Genomic DNA, 18,781 nt, shown 5'->3' with positions numbered 1-18,781 from the left:
GGGGCCACAGGGGATGGCTGCCACCCCATCCCATGGTAATGGCAGCGTAAGTAAAGCCAGAGGCAGGATGGCACCACCCGTACCCGTCACCTACCCGTCCTCTGCCGCACAGTGGCTGTGGGCCCCTCCAGCTGCCCAAAAAGTGGGGCCACCGTCACCACGTAGTCAGTGTTGGGCTGCAGCCCCCCCAGCGCGTGTGACGTCCGCCCAGAATCCAGGTCCACCCTATGCCTGTCCTGCCCTGTGAGAGCCGGCACAGCAGTCCCATGGGGGGTCCAGGCAATGGGTGCCACCACCCCCACGTCTCTCCTCCCTGGTGCCACCAGAAGGGCCACAAGCTCTGGGACAGACACCTACCTGTGAGGGTTGCCCAGGAGAGCCGGTAGCCGGTGGCACCACCAACGGGCTGCCAGGCCAGCAGCATGCTCTGCGCTGAGACGTTGTGGACAGCCAAGTGCTGCATGCCCACCAGGCGCCCTGTGGGCAAGAGGTGCCTGTCGCATCCCCTACATGACAGTGGAGCAGGAGGCAGGGGGAAGCACCTTCACCTGCAAACCCACCTGCTCCAGGAGTAAGAAGCCCCCTTGCCCCTGCTCATGGATGCTGAACTGCACTGAAGTCACCGAGTGCAGCCCACACCCACACAGCTCCTTCAGAGCACCCCAGCTCCAGCAAACTGGAGCTCAAACACCTTCCTCTTAATGCCTTAAATACTTTCTGTGGGTTAAGGCTGCCTGGGGCAGCTGAAGGAATTGGTTTGCCAAAATTTGAGGCTTGCAAAGGTGTTGCCCTGGGGCCTCACCCCCGCTCCTGCCCAGCGATGCTTTCCACCACACTCTTTCCTGGTGGAAACCGCACTTTCCTCCTGAAGAGCGCAGTGCTTCAATTTATAAAAAACAAAACCCCGCATTTTTTCAGTTGACATTTTTACATCACGTGGGGAAAGCTCTGGTGGAAACATTCCCAGACGGCTGTGAAGGAGCTTGAGAGTGCACAGTACTGTGTTCCCCTGGGAGCACACAGCATCACCCTGTAGTCATGCTTGCCTGCATCCCTGTTGGGATCCTCCAGGCAGCAATGGGCCAGGCAGCCCCCTCCCCATAGGGCATCGTGACTGCAGGGGCATCCCTGTGCTGGGAACCTGTCTGCATCCCTGGCTGGGCCCAGGGCAAGGCGCGGTGCTTACGTGTCCGGGCAGTGAGCGTGGCGGGGACGGTGGGCTGCTGTGCATAGCGGGGTCGGAGCATTACCACATACTCAGTGTCGGGGCGCAGGTTGCTGAGCGTGGCTGACTGTGTGCTGGCTCCCAGGCTCTTCTCCTCACCCTGGGCTGCTCCTGGAGGGGAGGCGGGGGGGTGCAGGTGGGCACAGGGGCACAGCATGCACCGGGCCTGGCAGGGAAGGGGTGTCTGTGGGACGGCACCCTGCCCCAGGGATGCCAGGCCGTGCCAGGGGTGGGGAGCATGGGGAGAGGCTGGGATGTCAGCCAGGATGAGGGCACCCACCGGAGTGCCCGGGGCCAAGGAGGGGCTGCCAGGTGTGCAGCTCCAGCCCAGCGCATGGCTGGGACGGGGGTCTGCCGCCTGCCCCCCATGCGCAGCAATCATGGGGGCACACGTATACCCATGCTCCGAGCTCCAGGCTGGGGCACACACCAGGCCCCCAGGCATTGTGCACACCCAAGCACATGCCCCAAGCCTTGCGCACCAAAGCCTCTGGGTGTAGGAACACACACGCCACCTCCACGCCTCTGCACGCACGGGTGCCCCACAGCCCGTACGCAAGTGCTGGCCGCTGTGGTGAAGGCAGGCATGCACCCCCTGCATCAACCCCCACGCATGCACACCCTCTGCCATGTCCTGCCCGGCCCACCGAGCTGTGCACTGTCCCCTCATAGGGACCGTCCCCTCACCTTGCACAGCGTAGCTGAGGCCGTAGCCCTGGGGGGGCTCAGGGCCAGGCTGCCAGGCTACACGCAGGAAGGTTGGTCCGGTCTCCACCACACGGAAATCCAGCAGGGAGCCAGCACGGCTCTCTAGGGGCACACAGAGCCACGGATGAGCCCCTAGTCCCGTGTGCCGCAGACCCCCGACACCTGCCCGTGTCCCTGTGGGCATGGACACTCACGGGTACGTGCTCGGCTGGATACTGACTCGCCGATGCTGTTGGCGTACTGGGCAGTGACAGTGACCAGGTACTCCGTCCCCATGCGCAGCCCCCGCAGCACAGTGCTCGTCTCCCGTGGTCCCAGTCTCACCTGGGCAGGGACTGCGTTATCCCCTCACCATCCCCTGGCCACACATGGAGCCACCGGGGATCTCCAGGGACTCTGAGCAGGCAGGTGGGAGCACTCACCTCCTGCCTCTCCGCCACGATGGGCTGCCCCAGCCCCGTCAGTGGCACACGCTGAACCCGGTAGCCTGTGACGGGGCCGCTGGCTGCCGTCCAGCGGATCTGCAGCTGGTCGAGGCCGCGCTCTAGGATCTCCAGGTTGGAGGGACCAGTGTGGCTCGGTCCATCTGCAGGGGAGCGCAGGGGCCATAGTCTCCAGGGTGCATCGGGCAGTGGGGAGAGCTTGCCAGGGTGGCACAGCCACGTGCCCAGTGGGACAGGGTGGCCAGGAGGGCATTTTGGGGAGGATGGGTGCGAAGGGTGCAACCAGGGTGAGCACAGCCTGGCAGCCAGCACTGCTGGCAGCTGCACCCCACAGGGAGGAGGATGGGGGCTCATACCCAGCATGCGCAGGGTCCCCCCAGCGCTTGTGCACACCCTGCGTGTCATCAGTGGCACCAGCGTCCCCAGCAGCTTGAAGTCACCGACGTAGAAGAAGAAGGCTTCAGTGGGTGTTGAGGCCACACGGATAAGCTCCTTGTGGTCGGCGTTCTTGACCCCTAGCAGGGATGGAGATGATGGGTCAGGGCAGGGACCCTGAACCCGGCGGGAAACCCCCTTGCCTAGCTCTGAAGCCTTGCTCACCCACGGCAAAGACCTTGATGCCCTGGCTCTTCAGCTTTGCTGCTGGCCCCTCAGCATCATCCTGGGATTTGCCATCTGTGATGAGGATGCAGATCTGCGGGGCCAAGACAGAGCCATGAGACCCAGACCAGGGCCTGCGGACTCACCACATCACACTCTGGGTGTCCCTAGGGCCACTGCCCTGCATGTACCTGCGGGACCCCGGGACGGAGCTGCGAGGGGCCAAAGAAGTTGTCAGCGATGTAACGGAAGCCAGCGCCAGTCCGTGTGTTGCCACCCTTGTAGCTGAGCTGCTGGATGGCCCTCCGGACGCTTGTGCCATCGGTGTGCTGGGAGAAGGGGAACTCCACCCTGGGGGGTGTGCGGGGCTGTGTCACCTCCCAGCCCTGCTGCCCGCTGCCCTGCATGCCCTCTCCCCGGGGCTCACCGCGGCTCATCACTGTACTGCACCACGGCGAAGCGCACCGCCTTCTCACCCACCACCTGCACGAAGGGCCCCACCAGGTCGTCCATGAAGGTGCGGATGGCGCGGAAGTTGTTCCTGCCGATGCTGGATGAGCCGTCCACCAGGAAGGCGATGTCGGCCTCCAGCACATCCTCGCACACTGCTGCGGGGCAGCGATGGTGCTCAGGGCACAGACTGGCTCCATGGCACAGTGGTGCTTGGGCCCTCTCACCCCACCCATCATGTACACCCAGTGCTCAGCACCCACCTTGGCTCCTCTTCTGCGCCATGGCGGCCGGGGGGGCCAGGAGCACAGGGAGCATGGCGAGGAGCAGGAGCCAGCCACTCATCGTGGGAGCCTGTGGGAGAGGATGCTACCACTACAGCCTCACACCTCTGAGGGCAGCGGTGGCAGAGTGGCTGGGTCCAGGATGTCCCAGCACCGTGCCGTGCCAGGACACCTGGCAGCCTCGGGAGGGCACGGTGCCAGCACTGCCCTGGGCACGGCTGCCGGCACCCCACGGCGCAGGGAAGAGTCCTCACTTTGAGCCGGGGCGGGGAGCAGCAGGGCTGTGCCCAGCCACGCTGCCACGTGTCCCCCACGCCAGAGGAGCAGCCGGCAGCACCCAGTGCCCTACCCAGCGGGCCAGGTCTGCTGGCTCACCAAAAAGTGGCGGGTGGGCAGCGGCTGGCCAGCGTCCGGCCAGGTGGGAGCGGTGCCGGCAGCTGCCCCGTGGCAGGGCACGGGCTGGCGGTGGCACAGGGTACAGGAGGACGGTCGCGTGCGTGCCCCATGCCGGCCGGTGCCTGGCCCCGCTCCAGCCCTCCGGCTCAGCCTGGCCAGGCCTGGCCCGCGGCCCCGCTTGCTGCCTGACGCCCGGGGGAGCCGTGCCCAGGCCAGGGGAGGCTGCCAGCCCCGGCTGCAGGGTGTGCGCGGGCTCTGCCTCCACAAGCCCTTGGCGCTGCCTGCCCGCCCGCCCGCCCCACGCCTCGGCACCGGCAGCAGCCCACCCTGCCCGCTCCTGCCCACTGCCGCCCCAGCCTGCAGGGGCTCCCCACCACCCCGGGATGGGTGGCCAAAGCGGGGTGCTCCAGGGGAACCAGGGTGGGTGAGCCCTGCCCGTGAGCCCTCACACCCCGCCGCTGCCCACGCACACGCCTGCGGGGTCACCCAGCCTGACACCGCGGTGATGGCCGCGCTGGGTCTCAGGAGGTGCGAGCCCCCACGGCCGCCCCGGCGCGGGAGGGCGGGTGAGCGCCCACGGGTGCCCGTGCGGGGGGCTCGGTCCTGCTCCGCAGCGGCCCGCGCCCGCAGCCGGCCCCCCGCCACCGCCCGCACTCACCCGGGAACCCCGCGGGGCCGCGCCGTGCCGGGCCGTGCCGCCCCGCTCCGTGCCGTGCCGCTCCGTGCCGAGCCGTGCCGGGCCGTGCCGTGCCGAGCCGGGCGCAGGCGGTGCCGGCGCGGAGCGGCCCCCGGTGCTCCCGCCCCTTTATTGAGGGCGGCCCGGAGCGCGGTGCCGGGGGGGGGAGCGGGAGCACCGCGGCCCCCGCCCAGCCCGGCCCCCCAGAAAGGGCTTTTCCCACCCGCTCCCCGGGGATGGGGGGAAAGTGGCTTTTCGGGCTGTTCCCCCCCAAAGCACCAGCCCTGGCTCCGCCGCCGGCTGCGCCCTGGGCAGGGGCAGGAGGGCACCGAGGTGGGGATGGAGCAGGGGGGGGTTGGACCCCCGGCCAGGGTTTCTGCTGGGCTTGCCCAGTGTGACCTCGGTGTGGGGCTGAGTGGGCACCGGCGAGGCTCAAGGCGGTTTTCCCTCCAGCATCTCCATCCTTCACATCTCAGGAACGTGGCAAGTGGCTCTTAGACCTGCCAGCCAGGAGCCGGCCACACACCTCCATCCATCTGGAGGGGATTCGTCCCCAGGGACCTCAGGGCACTGCCCGGCCCTGGACAGAGCTGGACAGAGGTGCCACGGGGACCCAAGCCCCTGGTCCCCTCCGGTTACAGCCTGGCTCTGAGCACCAGCCCTAGGAAGGACGATGGTGGTGGCGAAGGGCTGCTCCCCATGCCACCGCAGCTCCCACGAGGCTGCAGGATGGCTGAGCCTTGCCCAGGACCTTTCCTGCACCCACAGCTTACGGTACCCATCACGTGGGACCCCAGCACCCATAGCTCAAGTACAGGGATTGCCCTGGCACCAACTGTGGGGCATCCTCCTGCCCTGCTCCAGACACGGTCCCCCAGCAGCCACCAGAACAGACTGGTGGCTGAGAACCTACCCCGGGGCTAGAGCAACGGGCTGGAAAGCCACTGGTGGTGTGATTGCAGTTGGTGGGAGGAGGCGAACAAGAGAGGATACCCAGCAAGGTGGGCAGGGACCCTGTGCCGCCTGGCCTCATTCCCTGCCTGACCAGTGACTGGCAGGACTGTCCCCTGGGGCTTCTCCTCAGCCTAGGGTACAGACCCTCAAGGTGCCCTTGACCCCCAGGGCACACCGTGGGACCACGTGGCTCCTTGGATCACATCACACTGCACCCCGTCCTCCCCGCTGGTGCCTGTGCTCACCTGGGTCTGACCCAAGCTCATGGCCCCAGCATGTGCCCCATGCCACCTCCCCTCTGTCCCCTTGGTGACGCCGCATCACCCTGTCCCCAGCACCCCACATACCTGTGCCCTCCTGGCTGCCAGCCCAGGGGCTCCCCTCTGGCTCCTGGCAGGGCAGCAGGCAAGTCTGGGGGCATCTTCCTGCGGGCAGCAAGGGGAGCAACCCTGGGGGTCCCTGGGGCCCAGGGCCACCTCACAGCTGGGGGCCCGGGCCAGGGCCACCTGCCACTGAGCAAAGATGCTCCAGGGCCGGCTGCAGGCAACTTTCCCAGGCACACACTGTTCCCAAGCAGGGGAGGAGCGGCGATGCCCCCGCTCTTCTTAAAGGCGCAGCAAGCAGTGCATCCCCTCCTCTTCGTTAGCCTTCCTCTCGTTAGGCCCCAGCCCCGGCCCCCAAACCTGGCCGGCCGGCTCCAAAGTTCACCGTGGCCACGGGTTTCCCCCTGCCAGCCCCAGCTCTGTGGGTCCAGCTGTGGGTCCAGCATCCCCAGGTCAGGACTGTCCCCAAACCCTCCTCCCGCCAGAGCTTGCTTAATGAAGGCAGGGCAGCCTGTCCCAATTAGACAAGGGGCTTCGTTAAACAGGGAGCGGAGGGGCCTGCCAAGGGCTCTGTGGCTGGCCCCGGGCCCGGAGCTGGTGCAGCAGCCCCACGGCGCGGTGCCGGCAGCAGGGCACGGGCAGCCAGGGGTCACCCCTGCTAACAGGGGCAGCGCTGGGGTGAGCATCCCCAGCGGGCACCGCAGGCAGAGGCACCGGGGCAGTGATGCTCCGCAGCCATGCTGGGGGCTCTGCCTGCCACCTCGGCCCCCGCGAACACGGCAGGCACCAAGTGGGGTGGTCCCCAAACCCTGCTCCCCCGCAGGCAGCCCAGGAGCATCTTGACGGTCTTGTCAGCAGCATCCCCCTTGTGTTGGCACTGGAGGGGGGCATGCGGGGGTGCTGGGTCCCCAGAATGAGAACACCTCCCCCTCCGTGGTGTTTCCCAGCTCCCCGCCACATACCAGGGCCAGGGAAGGAATCTGCGGCCCGGGGCGCGGGACAGACGGTGCTGCCGCTGCCTCGGTGGAGGGAGAACACCAGGTGCGAGTGACTCACGCAGCTGCCCTGCGCCGCCGCTGCACGCCAGTCTCTCTGGGAACATCCCAAAAAGCTGTCAGCCTTTTCCCAAGCCTGGCGGGCTAGCAGCCAGACCACCAGTCCTTATTCCCACAGCCTAGGCTTGGGGTTCCCTATCTTCTGGTTGGCTTTGCCCCAAAGCGCATTGATTCCTCTCCACTGATGCTGATCAAGCTTTCAGGGCTGACCCTAACCCCAGCCCCTCACCCCTGCCTGCCCTATGCATGCCACCCTGGTCCCCAAATGCCACTTGCCAGCTGGCCACACATCCCCTGCGGCACAGCCTCTGCTGCCTCATAGGTGTCAGATCATGGAAGCCCCAAAACATCTCCCCAGGTCCCACCAGCCCTGGTCCCTGCAGGGTGCTTCCCTGAGCTGCAGGCATGGGGGGAGCACCAGCTCCAAGCCCCATGGGCGGTCATGCCACCCCCAGGGATGGGAGCCCCCCGGTTTGACAGCAGGCATGCAGGAAGCACCAGGGCTGAGCCTCTCCCTGCCCTGTCCTTGCCAGGCAGGCGGCCTCACCGCTGCCTTAGTGGGAAACGAGGAAAATCTGTTTTCTTCAGCCCCAGGTAAGGTTTCACCTCTGTGTCGGGTGGCAAAAAGGATGAGTCACATGGCACGGTGAGGCGAATGCTGGGTTGCAGAGCCAGCTGCAGCTGCAGTGCCATGGGTCCCACGCCCCATCCTCTACCCACCCTCTCCAGATCCTGCAGGCGCTGCCTTCGCCAATGATCTGGCATGGGCTGGGATTCAGCACAACCCTTACAGAATTTTAGTTTCCCGGCCCTGCAGCGGTCCAGCAGCACTCCCCACTCCAGCATGGCATGGGCATCCCCAGCTGGCGGGGATGCACGGGGCAGCTCTGGGGCTGCTGGAAGGGAGCTGCCCACTCTTCTGATCCTCTTAAATTTGGGGGCTTAGAGGTAGAGGGGAGCAGGGTGGGGCTGGTGCCGAGGCAGGCAAGGGGAGGAGGAACTGGCCAGAGCTGGAGGGGGAACCTCGTCTGCCGCAGGGGCCAGTTGGGACACGCTCCAGGAATGTCTCCCAGCACCAGCCACCACCAGCTCCCTGCCGTGGCGCCCAGTCGCCTGCCCCCAGCATTCCGGGGAAGGAGCCCAAAGACACGCGCTGCCACCACCAGCCAGCTCGGGGAGAGTGCCAGAGGACCAGCATCGGACTCACAGGGATATGATCACGCTGGGCTCCCCATCAAGCCCAGGGGCCACAAAATAGGCCAGGACAGGTAACTGGTCACCCCTTACCTCCTGATGACCTGCCCCGAGAGGTCCAGGGAGGGAGACATCTGTGCCAGCCCTCCAGGCTTCACAAGTGGAACGGACAGCAGACCCCCAGTTCTCTGTGCTGCAGGGGTCGCCTTGCAGAACCCCCCACCCTGCTGCTGCCCAAAGCCATACCCCTGCAGTAAAGGAAGCAAAGTATCACATCAGTGGGAAGCTATGACCAGCAAGCTTCCCCCTCTGCCCAGCAACTCTGGGGATGCTCCCAGCTGTATGGACCATGGTGGGTGTAGGGGCAGCAGCAGGGAGGGTCTGGTGGGTGAAGGATTGTGGACGTAAGTGGTCCCACTGCAGCTAGACTTGAAGTTGGGCTGGGCCCACTGTGCCCCCACACCAGGGTTCCCTGTGGGGCAGGCGTGTGCCTTGGCTCTCCCCACAGATGCTGTGGAGGGATGGGAAGTTTTTCCTGTCCATAAACTATTGTGTCTGGAGGCTGCTGCTGGCGTGGCCACACACCAGATTCTCACGAAGATGCACTGGACTGTGGCCAAGCTCCGCTGTCCATGCAAACAGAGATCAGGGCAGGAATGGTGACACCACAGAGATGTGATCCCTTCTTTGGCCGAGTCAGGCAGGAGAAGGCAGCCCGGGTCAGCCTGGCTGCAGAGGCCAGACTGGCCCTCAGGGACAGCGAGGGAGGGGAAAGCCAGGCATCATGAGGGTTCTGCCAAGGGCCAGCAGTGCTTTGCAGCAGCATGGGGCCAGTGTCCCTGAAAGGGAGGGTGGTGGTGAGGACGATGGCAACAAAATGAGGAGCCAGTAGCACTGCATGGGATTCAAGAGTGCCTAGTTAACAAGCTAGCTTCATCAGCTGTATCCTGCCCCTGGGCTTTGGGTGATGCTGGGGATGTGCAGAGAGGCTGCACAGGGGCTGGGGCTGGATGTCAGGACCTAGAGGGAGGCAAGGGGAAGCAGAGTGCTGGCAGGGGCTGAAGTGCCCCTCGGAGGTGATGTGCCACATGCTACATGTGACCATCCATGCAGCCTGGCTCATCTCACAGGCATCTAGCTTCTCAACTGATAGAGGCATGAGCTGCTCCCCTTCACTCCTGGCCCCATAGTCCCCATCCATAGTAGGGACCAAGCTCTGCAAAATAAGTCTGGCTTGCCACCGAGGATGGGGATGCAGGAGATTGTGGAAATGCAGGGACTGGGTGCAGCAAAGCTCACTCAGCACCTCCACATGGGGCCAGTGCTGCTTTTCCCCGTGCTGACAGCTCAGTGGGGTGCACACGTCTTAGAGATGCCCCAGCCAGCTCAGCACATGCTGCAAAGGAAGAGAAACAACTCCTGCCTCTTTGCAGGGGCAGACGAATTGCCTGCCCTGGGGGCACCGTGGATTAAGGCGCTCCCAGCCCAGCCCTGGCCGCGGGACATGCAGGCAGCGGCAGGCAGCGCCTGGGGTGCTGAAAGGGGGACCCAGGGATGCATCGTGGTGGTGGTGCGAGAACAGGGGCTGGCAGAGCAGAGGGAGCGGTTTCCCTTCAGATGCCTGCAGGAAGAAGATGAAGGAGAGCCGAGGGAGAGCTGCCAGCCTGCGGCACGCGCGCTCAGGGCATGTGCGGGCTGGGTGCTGGTGTGCAGAGCGTGACCCAACATGTGTGTGCTGAGCCAGCCCGTGCCCACCCACGCCAGGCGCCTGCACCCACCGGTGCTGCCCAGCCTACCTGCCCAGCTGCGGGTGGCCCTGGCGACCAGCACTGTCAGCAGCCCAGCGCCTTGGGCCAGGCAGTGGGATGCAGAGGTGAAAGGTGGCATTCCTGCAGCCGTCCCCTGGGAGAGTGGTTCGGGGCAAGGCCAGGTCACTGGTGCTTCCCCGCAGTGCTAGGGAAGGCGAGATCATTGTCTTACCTGCAAACACCGAGGTGCTGTGTCTGGCTGCCTCTAGCCCTCACCAGCATCCCTCCAGGAAGGTGGGCGTGCAGATGGGGCAGCTCAGCCCCCACTGGGTGCTGGGGGGGCCATCACCGAGGCGGGGGCTACTCCTGGCTTTGCATGGTGCCTGCCACTCTGCACCAAACCTTGCTCTCAAGAGCAGTGCAGGAGGGGCACCACGGCTTCAGGGGACTGGAGGGGCACGCAGGAGCCCAGCGCTGCTCCTGGAGACCTCACAGTAATAGTCACCAGCACCGTGGGCAGGATGATACCACCACTGTCTGCTTCAAATCAGACTGGCCCAGGGAGCAGCTGAGCCGGGGGGCTGCAGGAGCCCAGGACACAGAGCTAGGGCAAATGCCAGCAGCACAGAGGCCCTTGCCACATGTGGGAGAAAGCTGCCCACCAGCTCCCAAACCCCACAGCACTTCCACACCCCATCGGAGGGGGCTGAGCACCATCCCTCCTCCCCCAGAGCTGGGGGAAGCAGGTGCGGGGGGAAATGGGCAAGACACCACCACCTCCCCTGTGCACAGGAGCTGCTCTGCTGCCCAATGCCGAGCTTTTCCCCCTCCCAGGGCTGGGAAACAGGAGCTGCCCAGCTCCCAGCATGGCACCCAGTGCCAGGAGACCAGCTGCATGCTAACCCAGCCATGGGAGTCACCATAGACCCTGGAGACCCATGAGAGGAGACCCTGCAGGAGCAGGCAGCAGTGTGGCAGGGGGTGTCAGCAGGAGCAGCGCGGTGGCAGGGGCATGCAGCAAGCACTCGCCAGGCAGGGAGGAGGAACGGCAGGCAGGCAGCACGCAGGCCTGTGAAGCTGGAGCCATTCCTGGGATGCTGCCAGCTGTGCTGCAAGAAGCTGCTCCTCGTGGGGGGTTCACAAGCTTGATGGGGCCACAAGTATTTGTTCCTCCAACGGCAACAGCAGATGCCTCCCCGCTGCAGTGGCTGAGGGTAGATGTATTCCCAGGGGAGGAGCGCTGCCAAGAGGAATAGCTCCGAGTCTGAAGAACCAGCCCTTGAGAGCCCCAATCCCAGCCTTGAAGGGTGGGAGCAAGGACGCGCTGGGCCACTGTCCTGGGACCCTACTGCTGCACTGGGGCTTGCTGTGGACTGTCATCGCCTTCCCAAGAAATGGAAATAACACGTCACTAACAGCTTGTGCACAAGCCCTTGTGCTGCTGAGCCGCAGGCAGAGGCACAGCCAGCCTTGGCAGAGCAGCCCACCAGCCTCTGTTCACAAGTGACTGAGGGACCTGCTCGGGAGCCGCGCAAGAGGGAGGTTACTCACCTCAGGTCTCCAAATACAGCTCTCCCACAGTCCCTGTGGCAGGGAAAGGCTGTCCCTTGCTCATTCCCCAGTCAGCCGACCCTGCTCTCACTTCCCCACTTTGACATGTGGGACATGGCTCCGGCACCTGGGAGGACAAGGTGGTTGCTTAATGCTTCCTCTCCACCTCTATTCAAGTGTTTCACAATCTGCGCCAACACCCCCTAAAAACTACCTGCGGCTCCATAAAAATTTCTGGCAGGGCTCACAAAAGAGCCCCCGTCCCACACTTCATGGGGCTCGGCCGCTCCTTGCGCAAGGGGCGCCCGACGGAGCCATGGGGAGCATCGCCTGCAGCGGGAGGGCTGGTGGGAGACGTGTGGGGCGGCACTGCAGCCCAGCAGGCAGCTGCTGGCACATGCTCTGCCGGCGGGGACGACGGCGCGGCACAGCTCACACCAAGGTGTGGCAGGGGGCCCTGCCTGGGACAGGCAGGGGTACACACTGCTGGGGAGCGGGGGGTCACCCTGCAGCCCCCGGAGAAGGGACTGTTGCAGGTCACGGGTGCTGGTAAAGGCACGTGGATGGCACAAGGTCCTTTACCGGCAGGCTGCCATCGTACCAGAGGCACGCCAGCGAACACCACTGGATCCCCAGCAGCTGCAGGATGCTGCCCTGAACGTTTTACACAGCAGCTGTGGTCCACAGGAAGCATAATAAGGGTTTGGTCATCAGTTTGCTGGGGTGGCAAGGAAGCCCCAGGGCAGGGGCAGCACCCAGGGGCCCAAGGCTGCAGGAGGGGCTGAGAGCACCCCTAACCTGTGGGGCAGCAGCCAGGGTGCAGGGGGGACCATACTCTGGAGGGATTTGTGCAGTTCGCGAGACCAGACTTGTCCTCACGGCTCTCCCCCACGAGGCTGTGCCATTGCTCCTTCAGCTCTTTGGCTGGGTGCCCAACTCCAGAAGAAAAGAATAAAAAGGATGAAGCACCCGCCCTGCCCCGTTGGGTGAATCGCTGTCTGTCACCATGGGAACTCCTCCTTCCCCACACCCCCCCGGGATGACTTCATATCTCCATCCAGCAGGAGGGCTTCATCACCAGGATGGCACGGGGCAGACTGACACGTACAACTCACGCAAGGACCCGTGCGGCTGCAGCGGCACAGACGGGGCAGGATACCGCAGAGCTCCGGGGGGAAGAATGAGCAGCCCAGGTGAGGGTCCCGCAGAGGATGGGGGTACAGCCTGCACCCAGACAGCACATCCCCAGAGGAACAACCAGGAACAACTCGGGGCTCTCAGAGCTCCCACTCCTTGCAGAAAATGTCTCCAGCACCTCTGCACCGCTCCTTGTCACCATCGAGGAGGGAGGAGTGCAGGATGCTGCTTCTGGCCCCGTTACCTTTGTAAATCACCAGTCTGGGACCACGAGGACCTCAGCCCTTTCCATCCTCCTCAGCAAACTCGGGGCAAGGTCACCTGTGAGTCACCGCTGTGCATGCAAGGCAGGAACAGGAGATACTTGCATTCCCATGTCATAGGGGTTCCTGCCAAGTGCTGCACATCTGGAACAGCTGTAAACAAAGCAGGGGAAGCCAGAGAGCCACAGAAAAGAGCAGCTGGGGGCAGCGGGGACCTCCAGCTTCGCAGCAGCAGGGTGAGGGGGGAAGGGGTGGAAACGCAGAATTGCCATGTGGAGCCCAGATGCCTGGGGCTCAAGCACGCTCACCCACTGCCTCTTCCTGGAAGCCCCTTGGCACACCAGGATATCTTCTGTGCCAGGTGAGCCAGGGCAGGAACTTGCCATGGACAGACTGCCTGCTGCTGGGCTCTGCCTGCTGCTCCGGTTCCTTGAGCCGCTGCTCACCAAGCCTCCTGCAAGAGGCCCCAGCCCCACTCACCATGTCCGTGGGCAATTATCACTTCACAGATGCCTACCTGGTAATCACACCCTCCAGGTTTCATCGGTAGCACTAAGCCTGTTTTGCAATTGCTGTGAGCACTGCTCAAGAGTGATGCAGTCTGAACGGAGAGGTCGTGGGTTTGGCATGTATACATCTGTACAACACTAAACTGTACCCTGAGAAACACGGAATAGTTTTCTGAAGCTGAAATACATCAACTGCTAAATCTTGAAGAAACACAACTTTAATTTCCTAGATTAAACATTCAAACAAGGAAGGAAAAAATACCCCCCTGAAGTAAGCTCACTCTTCCCTAAATATAACAAATAAAAGATAAACAGCATGTTCCCTCTATAGCACTATCCAAGAGCCTACTCTGAATAAAAAATACATGCAAAGTAGAAAATAGAGCACATTACTGGGGCTGTTTCACAAAACACTTTGCACATCTGAGTTGCCGTGGGCTGATGGCAGTGCATGCAGAGCGACTTTATTGTGTCTCTTGCACCAAGTGTCAGCACCCACACGTGCAGCGGGGCAGCACAGCACCCAGAAAAGCCACATCACACTGTAGGCTCTTGGCAAAACTAGGAAGAGCACTCAGATATACAGGCTCCCGTTTCAATATCTTCATTACGTAATTAGCCTTGCTCAAAACAGGTCACGTGGCATTTGATCCAGCTTGCTTTGCTGTCCTCGTGCTGTCTGTGCTATGCAGTTGTCACACCGAGCAGGAGCAGTGTCTCCAGAGCATCTGGCAGGTGATCCAGCACAAGTACTACTCCGATTGACATCTCTTTGAACCAAAAAAACCCCAAATCCCTCCTTCTCTCACAGACTGGAGCTGGGACCTGCCCAGGCTGCCACCCCAGCAGTCTAGTGCTGTGCCAGCAGCTCCATTTCCCATTCCTGGGTAGATAAGGAACCCTGGCAGATCCTCCTCCAGGCACCACACTTCTAGTTGCTTTTCTGGGCACCCCCAGCAATGGGCAGCAAAGCCAAACCTCTGCCTGGCAGCCCCACTAAAAATCTCAGAGCCCTGAGGAAGGAAAATATACAAGGGAAAAGAGCTGGAAAGAAGAAACTTGCGTGGAAAAGTGAGAACCACTGATACTCTCTGGATGGTGTGTTGGGTAAAGCAGCTTTTAATGAGGGTTTTCAGGGCTCAGCCTCACCCCTTTCCAGACACGCCACTGAAACAAGAGCTGAGACAAAGACAAGTCCTGCCACCACGGCCTGCTCAGCCTCGCATCTCATAGCCTCGCATCTCATAGCGGCCCAGGATGGCTGTAGCTGGCAGTCAGGCCTGGATGGGCCCTTTGTCTGTTGCTTTTCCATGCAATGAATACACTAAAGCTTTAGATGAGCTGTTTCCTTTTCCAACTAGGAAAGCGGATTTCTAGATATGTGTCTGTTCCCCTCTCCCAGTGTACAAAGTCCCTGCAGTGCACAGAAGGGCAAGGTGAAATCCAGGAAGCCTGGGCAGGGCAAGCCTGCGAGTCTGCCAAGCATCAGGTACCACCCTCACCCCAGCAATCCTGCAACCCTGCTGGGTGACCTGCATCCCAGGGAGAACTCAGCCCTCCTCCGAGCCAACCACACCATAGTGGGGCTGGCCAGGGGAGAAGATCCCCGGTCACAGCCATTCCGATGCCCTGGTCAATCCCTGCACCCAGTGGTCCAAGCAGCGCGAGGCTCCAGCAGCACAAGACATCAGCAGCGCTGCACTTCTGCTGTCTTCTAAACTCTGCTCACCTATTGCTCCCACTGCCATTTTTCACCAGCCCTGGCAGGACAGCGGGTAGAGAAGCAGGCCCGGAGGGCTGCAGGCTCTCCTCCCAAAAGCTCTCTGGCACCAAAGAGTGGCACAGCTCCAAGCCTCATTTCTGTGAAAGCCTCTCTGCAGCTCCCTGCTGCCCTGAGGACAGGCTTGGCTCAGCACCTATGATTACTATCAACTGTACTTTCCAGGGCGGGTAATTAGTTCAGGTGAGGCAACTACTGACAATTGGCTGCTGTGGCCCCTCTCTTGGCAGGCACCCGAATCCCAAACAAGCAGCTCACATATCAAAGGGGCTGCCTGCTCCACAAGCAGATCCACCCTGTACATCTGCCCCAGCCTCACAGCCCCATGCTGGGGGTACCAACAGCTTTTCCCACTAGAGACCAGGGAAACCTGTTGCACTCGGCACAGGTAGAGAGCAAGCGCTCCCCGTTTTCACTGCTAGATTTTATGTACCCAGAATAGCTCTGTATGGTGGAAGAAAAAAAAAAAAAAAAATCACTGAAGCGCTGTGCAGGTGGCATTGCAGAGCCTTGCATAGGGTGCACACAACTATGCACAGTATCTTCTTTTCCAAATCCTCTTCTCTTCCAGCCAAGAGACAGAGTGCCAAGGTGTCAGGGAGGGAAAGCAACTGCCTAGAGGTACGTGGAGGGTGCGAGCTTCAAAGAGGGAACTTTGAAGACAGCACCGTGCAGAAGGGGAGGGAGCAAAGGCCAATTCATACACCAAACTAAATTTATCAGCACAGTCTAATGGGATCCCAAGTAACCTTCCAAGTGAAGTAGCAAAATAACACACTTAAGCCATTGAAAACCAGACTGGTCAAAGAGCATCACTGAACAATCCTGCATTGTCCAGGGAGCCAGGAAACAGATTTATTAGGTCACTCAGGCCATCTCCAGTTTCAGCGAAATTGCCCTGTTCTAGGGATGGTTCCAACTCCCTCCTCTGGCACTGCCACTGTCCTTCACTGGGCAGCGGAAACCGCAGGAAGGGGAGGGGAGAGGTTCAGCAGAAGACCTCACTTTTTCAAGGTCTGGGAAAAGCACTGAGGTAGGACACTTCCATCAAGCCAGACATTTCCTAGTTTGGATTCCCTTGGACTGAGGCTTCTCCAGGGGAGGAACAGAAACACACCTTTACAGCTCAAAAAGCAAGAGACCTGCCAACGAGATTAGAGCTTCAGTTTTCCAGCACCAAGGGATTCAGCTGCCAAATGCTTGACGACTCTGCACCAGTTCCAGGCTATGCGTCCCAAGCCCCTCGCTAAGGCTCAGCGTACGGGTCTTTGCCAAGCAATTACACTCTTGACTCCTGAATGGGTTTCCACTCCCCACTTTTAGATCCCCAGCCTGGCTGCTTCTTGTTTACCAAGGAAAAATGACATTGTAAACCTCTCATTCCTTAGAGCTGGTGAGAAGTCCCTGGTTTTGGAAGCACTGGTCTGGCACAGCACCCAAACACGACAGGTAGTACAAGGCAGAGTGCCATGGGAACTGCAGCCAGAAGATGCCAACACCTCGGGCACAGCTCAGCCCCAAATCCTAGTTGCTAGCAGGCACCCAGCAGCACTCTGCATCCAATGCCACTCACCAAGGCACAGTTCCTAGGCCAGATATTCAGATTTCCTTATGGATAAAAGCATCTACAAAACACCACCTAAAGCTGCATAAGCCAGCCAACCTTGCAGAGCTGCAGCCTTTTGGTTAGGAGGAGGGAACCTCGCTGAAGTGCTGGGAGCATGCTGCTCCACACAGCCAAGCTGCTGCTTTTGCAGCGAAACAGAGCAGTTTGGAAAGCAGCAGTTGCAGAGTGGCTTGAATCAGTTCCTAGTACAAAGCAGCACAGGATGGCCTGAGGAATTACTCAAGGAAAACAATCATTCCCAAGCAGAAATCTCCAAAGAAAACTTGTAGGAAATGCTAAAGCAAGGATGTACATGTCCCTTTCCTTGTACTTCTCACCAACTGCAAAACACCCCGGAAGCTCACCCTGGGGGGCGGGGGGGGGAATATATAGCAATGGAAGACAAAAGACGATTACAGTCTGATTGCAGTCAGAAAACCAAGACAGAATCATTTGCTGGGTTCCACAAGGCTTGAGGCATAAGTGAGCTTGTTTAGTTTTTCAGCCCTCAGCGCACTTGTAACGAGCCAGAGCTTGTGCCGATGGTTAAACCCAAATTGCATCAAGAACATTTAACAGTTTCAAACTTGCCTAGCATATGCAATGAGTTCAGACACACTGACTCTCTCATCAAGAATCCAGATTCAGCATAAATGATTTAGTACACTGGATTAGTCTCAAGTGTAATGACTAACTCCTAGAAACTTTTACACTATTTTTAAATCCCACTTGTCAGGGCAGCACCTGGAAATTAAATGAGAATCCCAGGGAGATTTATCCCAAAGACAAAAATTAAACAGAGGTACCTTCCAGCTTCCAAGAGTAGCTGTGACAGGCTAGTGCCACCTGGTGGGAAGCTTTTCTCCATCCCCTTTGCTCGGTTTCATCCTTTCTGCTCCATGTTTGTTTCCCGGAGGCAAGACAAGGGAGCAACAACCAGATTAACACCAGAAAAAGCAGAAAGGGCTGGGTAGCTCTTTCAGCTATTCAGACCTAGAGGTTTTTCCAGATACAGGCCAGGGCACCCTATACTTCAGTCAGCAGCTTCTCAGTTAGTGCATAGCTGAGAATGACTGGACAGACAGAGGCTCATCTGCAAAAGGAACACGTACACCAACACCAACATACTCCACAACAATCTCTGCTCGTTATTGGGCTGGTTTACAGATAACCGAGAAGCTTAAGATGAGAGGTAACATATCCCCATATAGGCTCTGGAAGATGTTTGTCTGGCTACAGCTGCAGCTCCTCACAGCATCCCAACTCTGCTAGAGACAACCGCCTCAATTTTACCGGGGCAGCATCAGGCAAGGCCAGACTGATCACCTTCACCAGCTTCAGGAGGTGGTGGGAACTCAACCAACCAGTTTTGTCTGTAACTGATCAGGGAGAGTGGGGTTGCACAAACTGCCCCTACTGCAGAGGCGGCCACTCCAGCAAGAGGGTCACAGCCAGCCAGGCCAGAAACACTACCACCACACCCCAGGGACAGGGAGAGGACCAACTTTCCATAGATACATTTTGATCTCCTCGACAAACAGGAGAGCACACAGAGGTCCCCTCAGATGAGGGCCCTCTGTTCTTAGGTCTGCACAAACAGCAGTGCTACAGCCCGAGTTTGACCACGCTGCTGCGTGCATGGAAGGGCACAGTGGAAACAGCTAGACTCCCCTGGCAGCCTTGCCCCAGTGGAAAGACTTTCTGCAACCAGCCTAAAGACAAGAACTCTGAACTAGAACACTTCCAGCTCCGGACAGAGGCGTGGGGCTGCAGACAAGACACAGACAAGATTCTAGCATAAGCCTGACGAGTCCAATATCTCACCAATTTGGCAAGACTGGTAATGTCTACATGCACGAGCCAGCAATACACAGTCGAC

The 18,781-nt window shown here is 60.7% G+C and overlaps 1 protein-coding gene across 1 annotated transcript in view; it reads right to left on the bottom strand.

The window, feature by feature from the left end:
- Positions 1–4,810, bottom strand: part of COL7A1 (collagen type VII alpha 1 chain) — a 30,977-nt gene extending 26,167 nt beyond the window's left edge. The window contains exons 1-12 of the mRNA XM_037387225.1: positions 4,765–4,810; positions 3,690–3,780; positions 3,404–3,584; positions 3,168–3,327; positions 2,977–3,070; positions 2,733–2,891; positions 2,356–2,519; positions 2,128–2,257; positions 1,913–2,035; positions 1,187–1,336; positions 358–477; positions 95–241 (exon numbers count right to left, since the gene is read on the bottom strand). Coding sequence (XP_037243122.1) covers positions 95–241; positions 358–477; positions 1,187–1,336; positions 1,913–2,035; positions 2,128–2,257; positions 2,356–2,519; positions 2,733–2,891; positions 2,977–3,070; positions 3,168–3,327; positions 3,404–3,584; positions 3,690–3,771 — 1,510 coding nt within the window. The 5' untranslated portion in view covers positions 3,772–3,780; positions 4,765–4,810. The remainder of the gene's footprint in view (positions 1–94; positions 242–357; positions 478–1,186; positions 1,337–1,912; positions 2,036–2,127; positions 2,258–2,355; positions 2,520–2,732; positions 2,892–2,976; positions 3,071–3,167; positions 3,328–3,403; positions 3,585–3,689; positions 3,781–4,764) is intronic.
- Positions 4,811–18,781: the final 13,971 nt, after the last annotated feature.

Source organism: Falco rusticolus, chromosome 4 (assembly GCF_015220075.1).
Source record: "Falco rusticolus isolate bFalRus1 chromosome 4, bFalRus1.pri, whole genome shotgun sequence".
In the NCBI taxonomy this organism is placed as follows: Eukaryota; Metazoa; Chordata; class Aves; order Falconiformes; family Falconidae; genus Falco; species Falco rusticolus.
The sequence above is the reverse complement of the archived record's forward strand: the minus strand, read 5'-3'. Positions and strand labels throughout refer to the sequence as shown.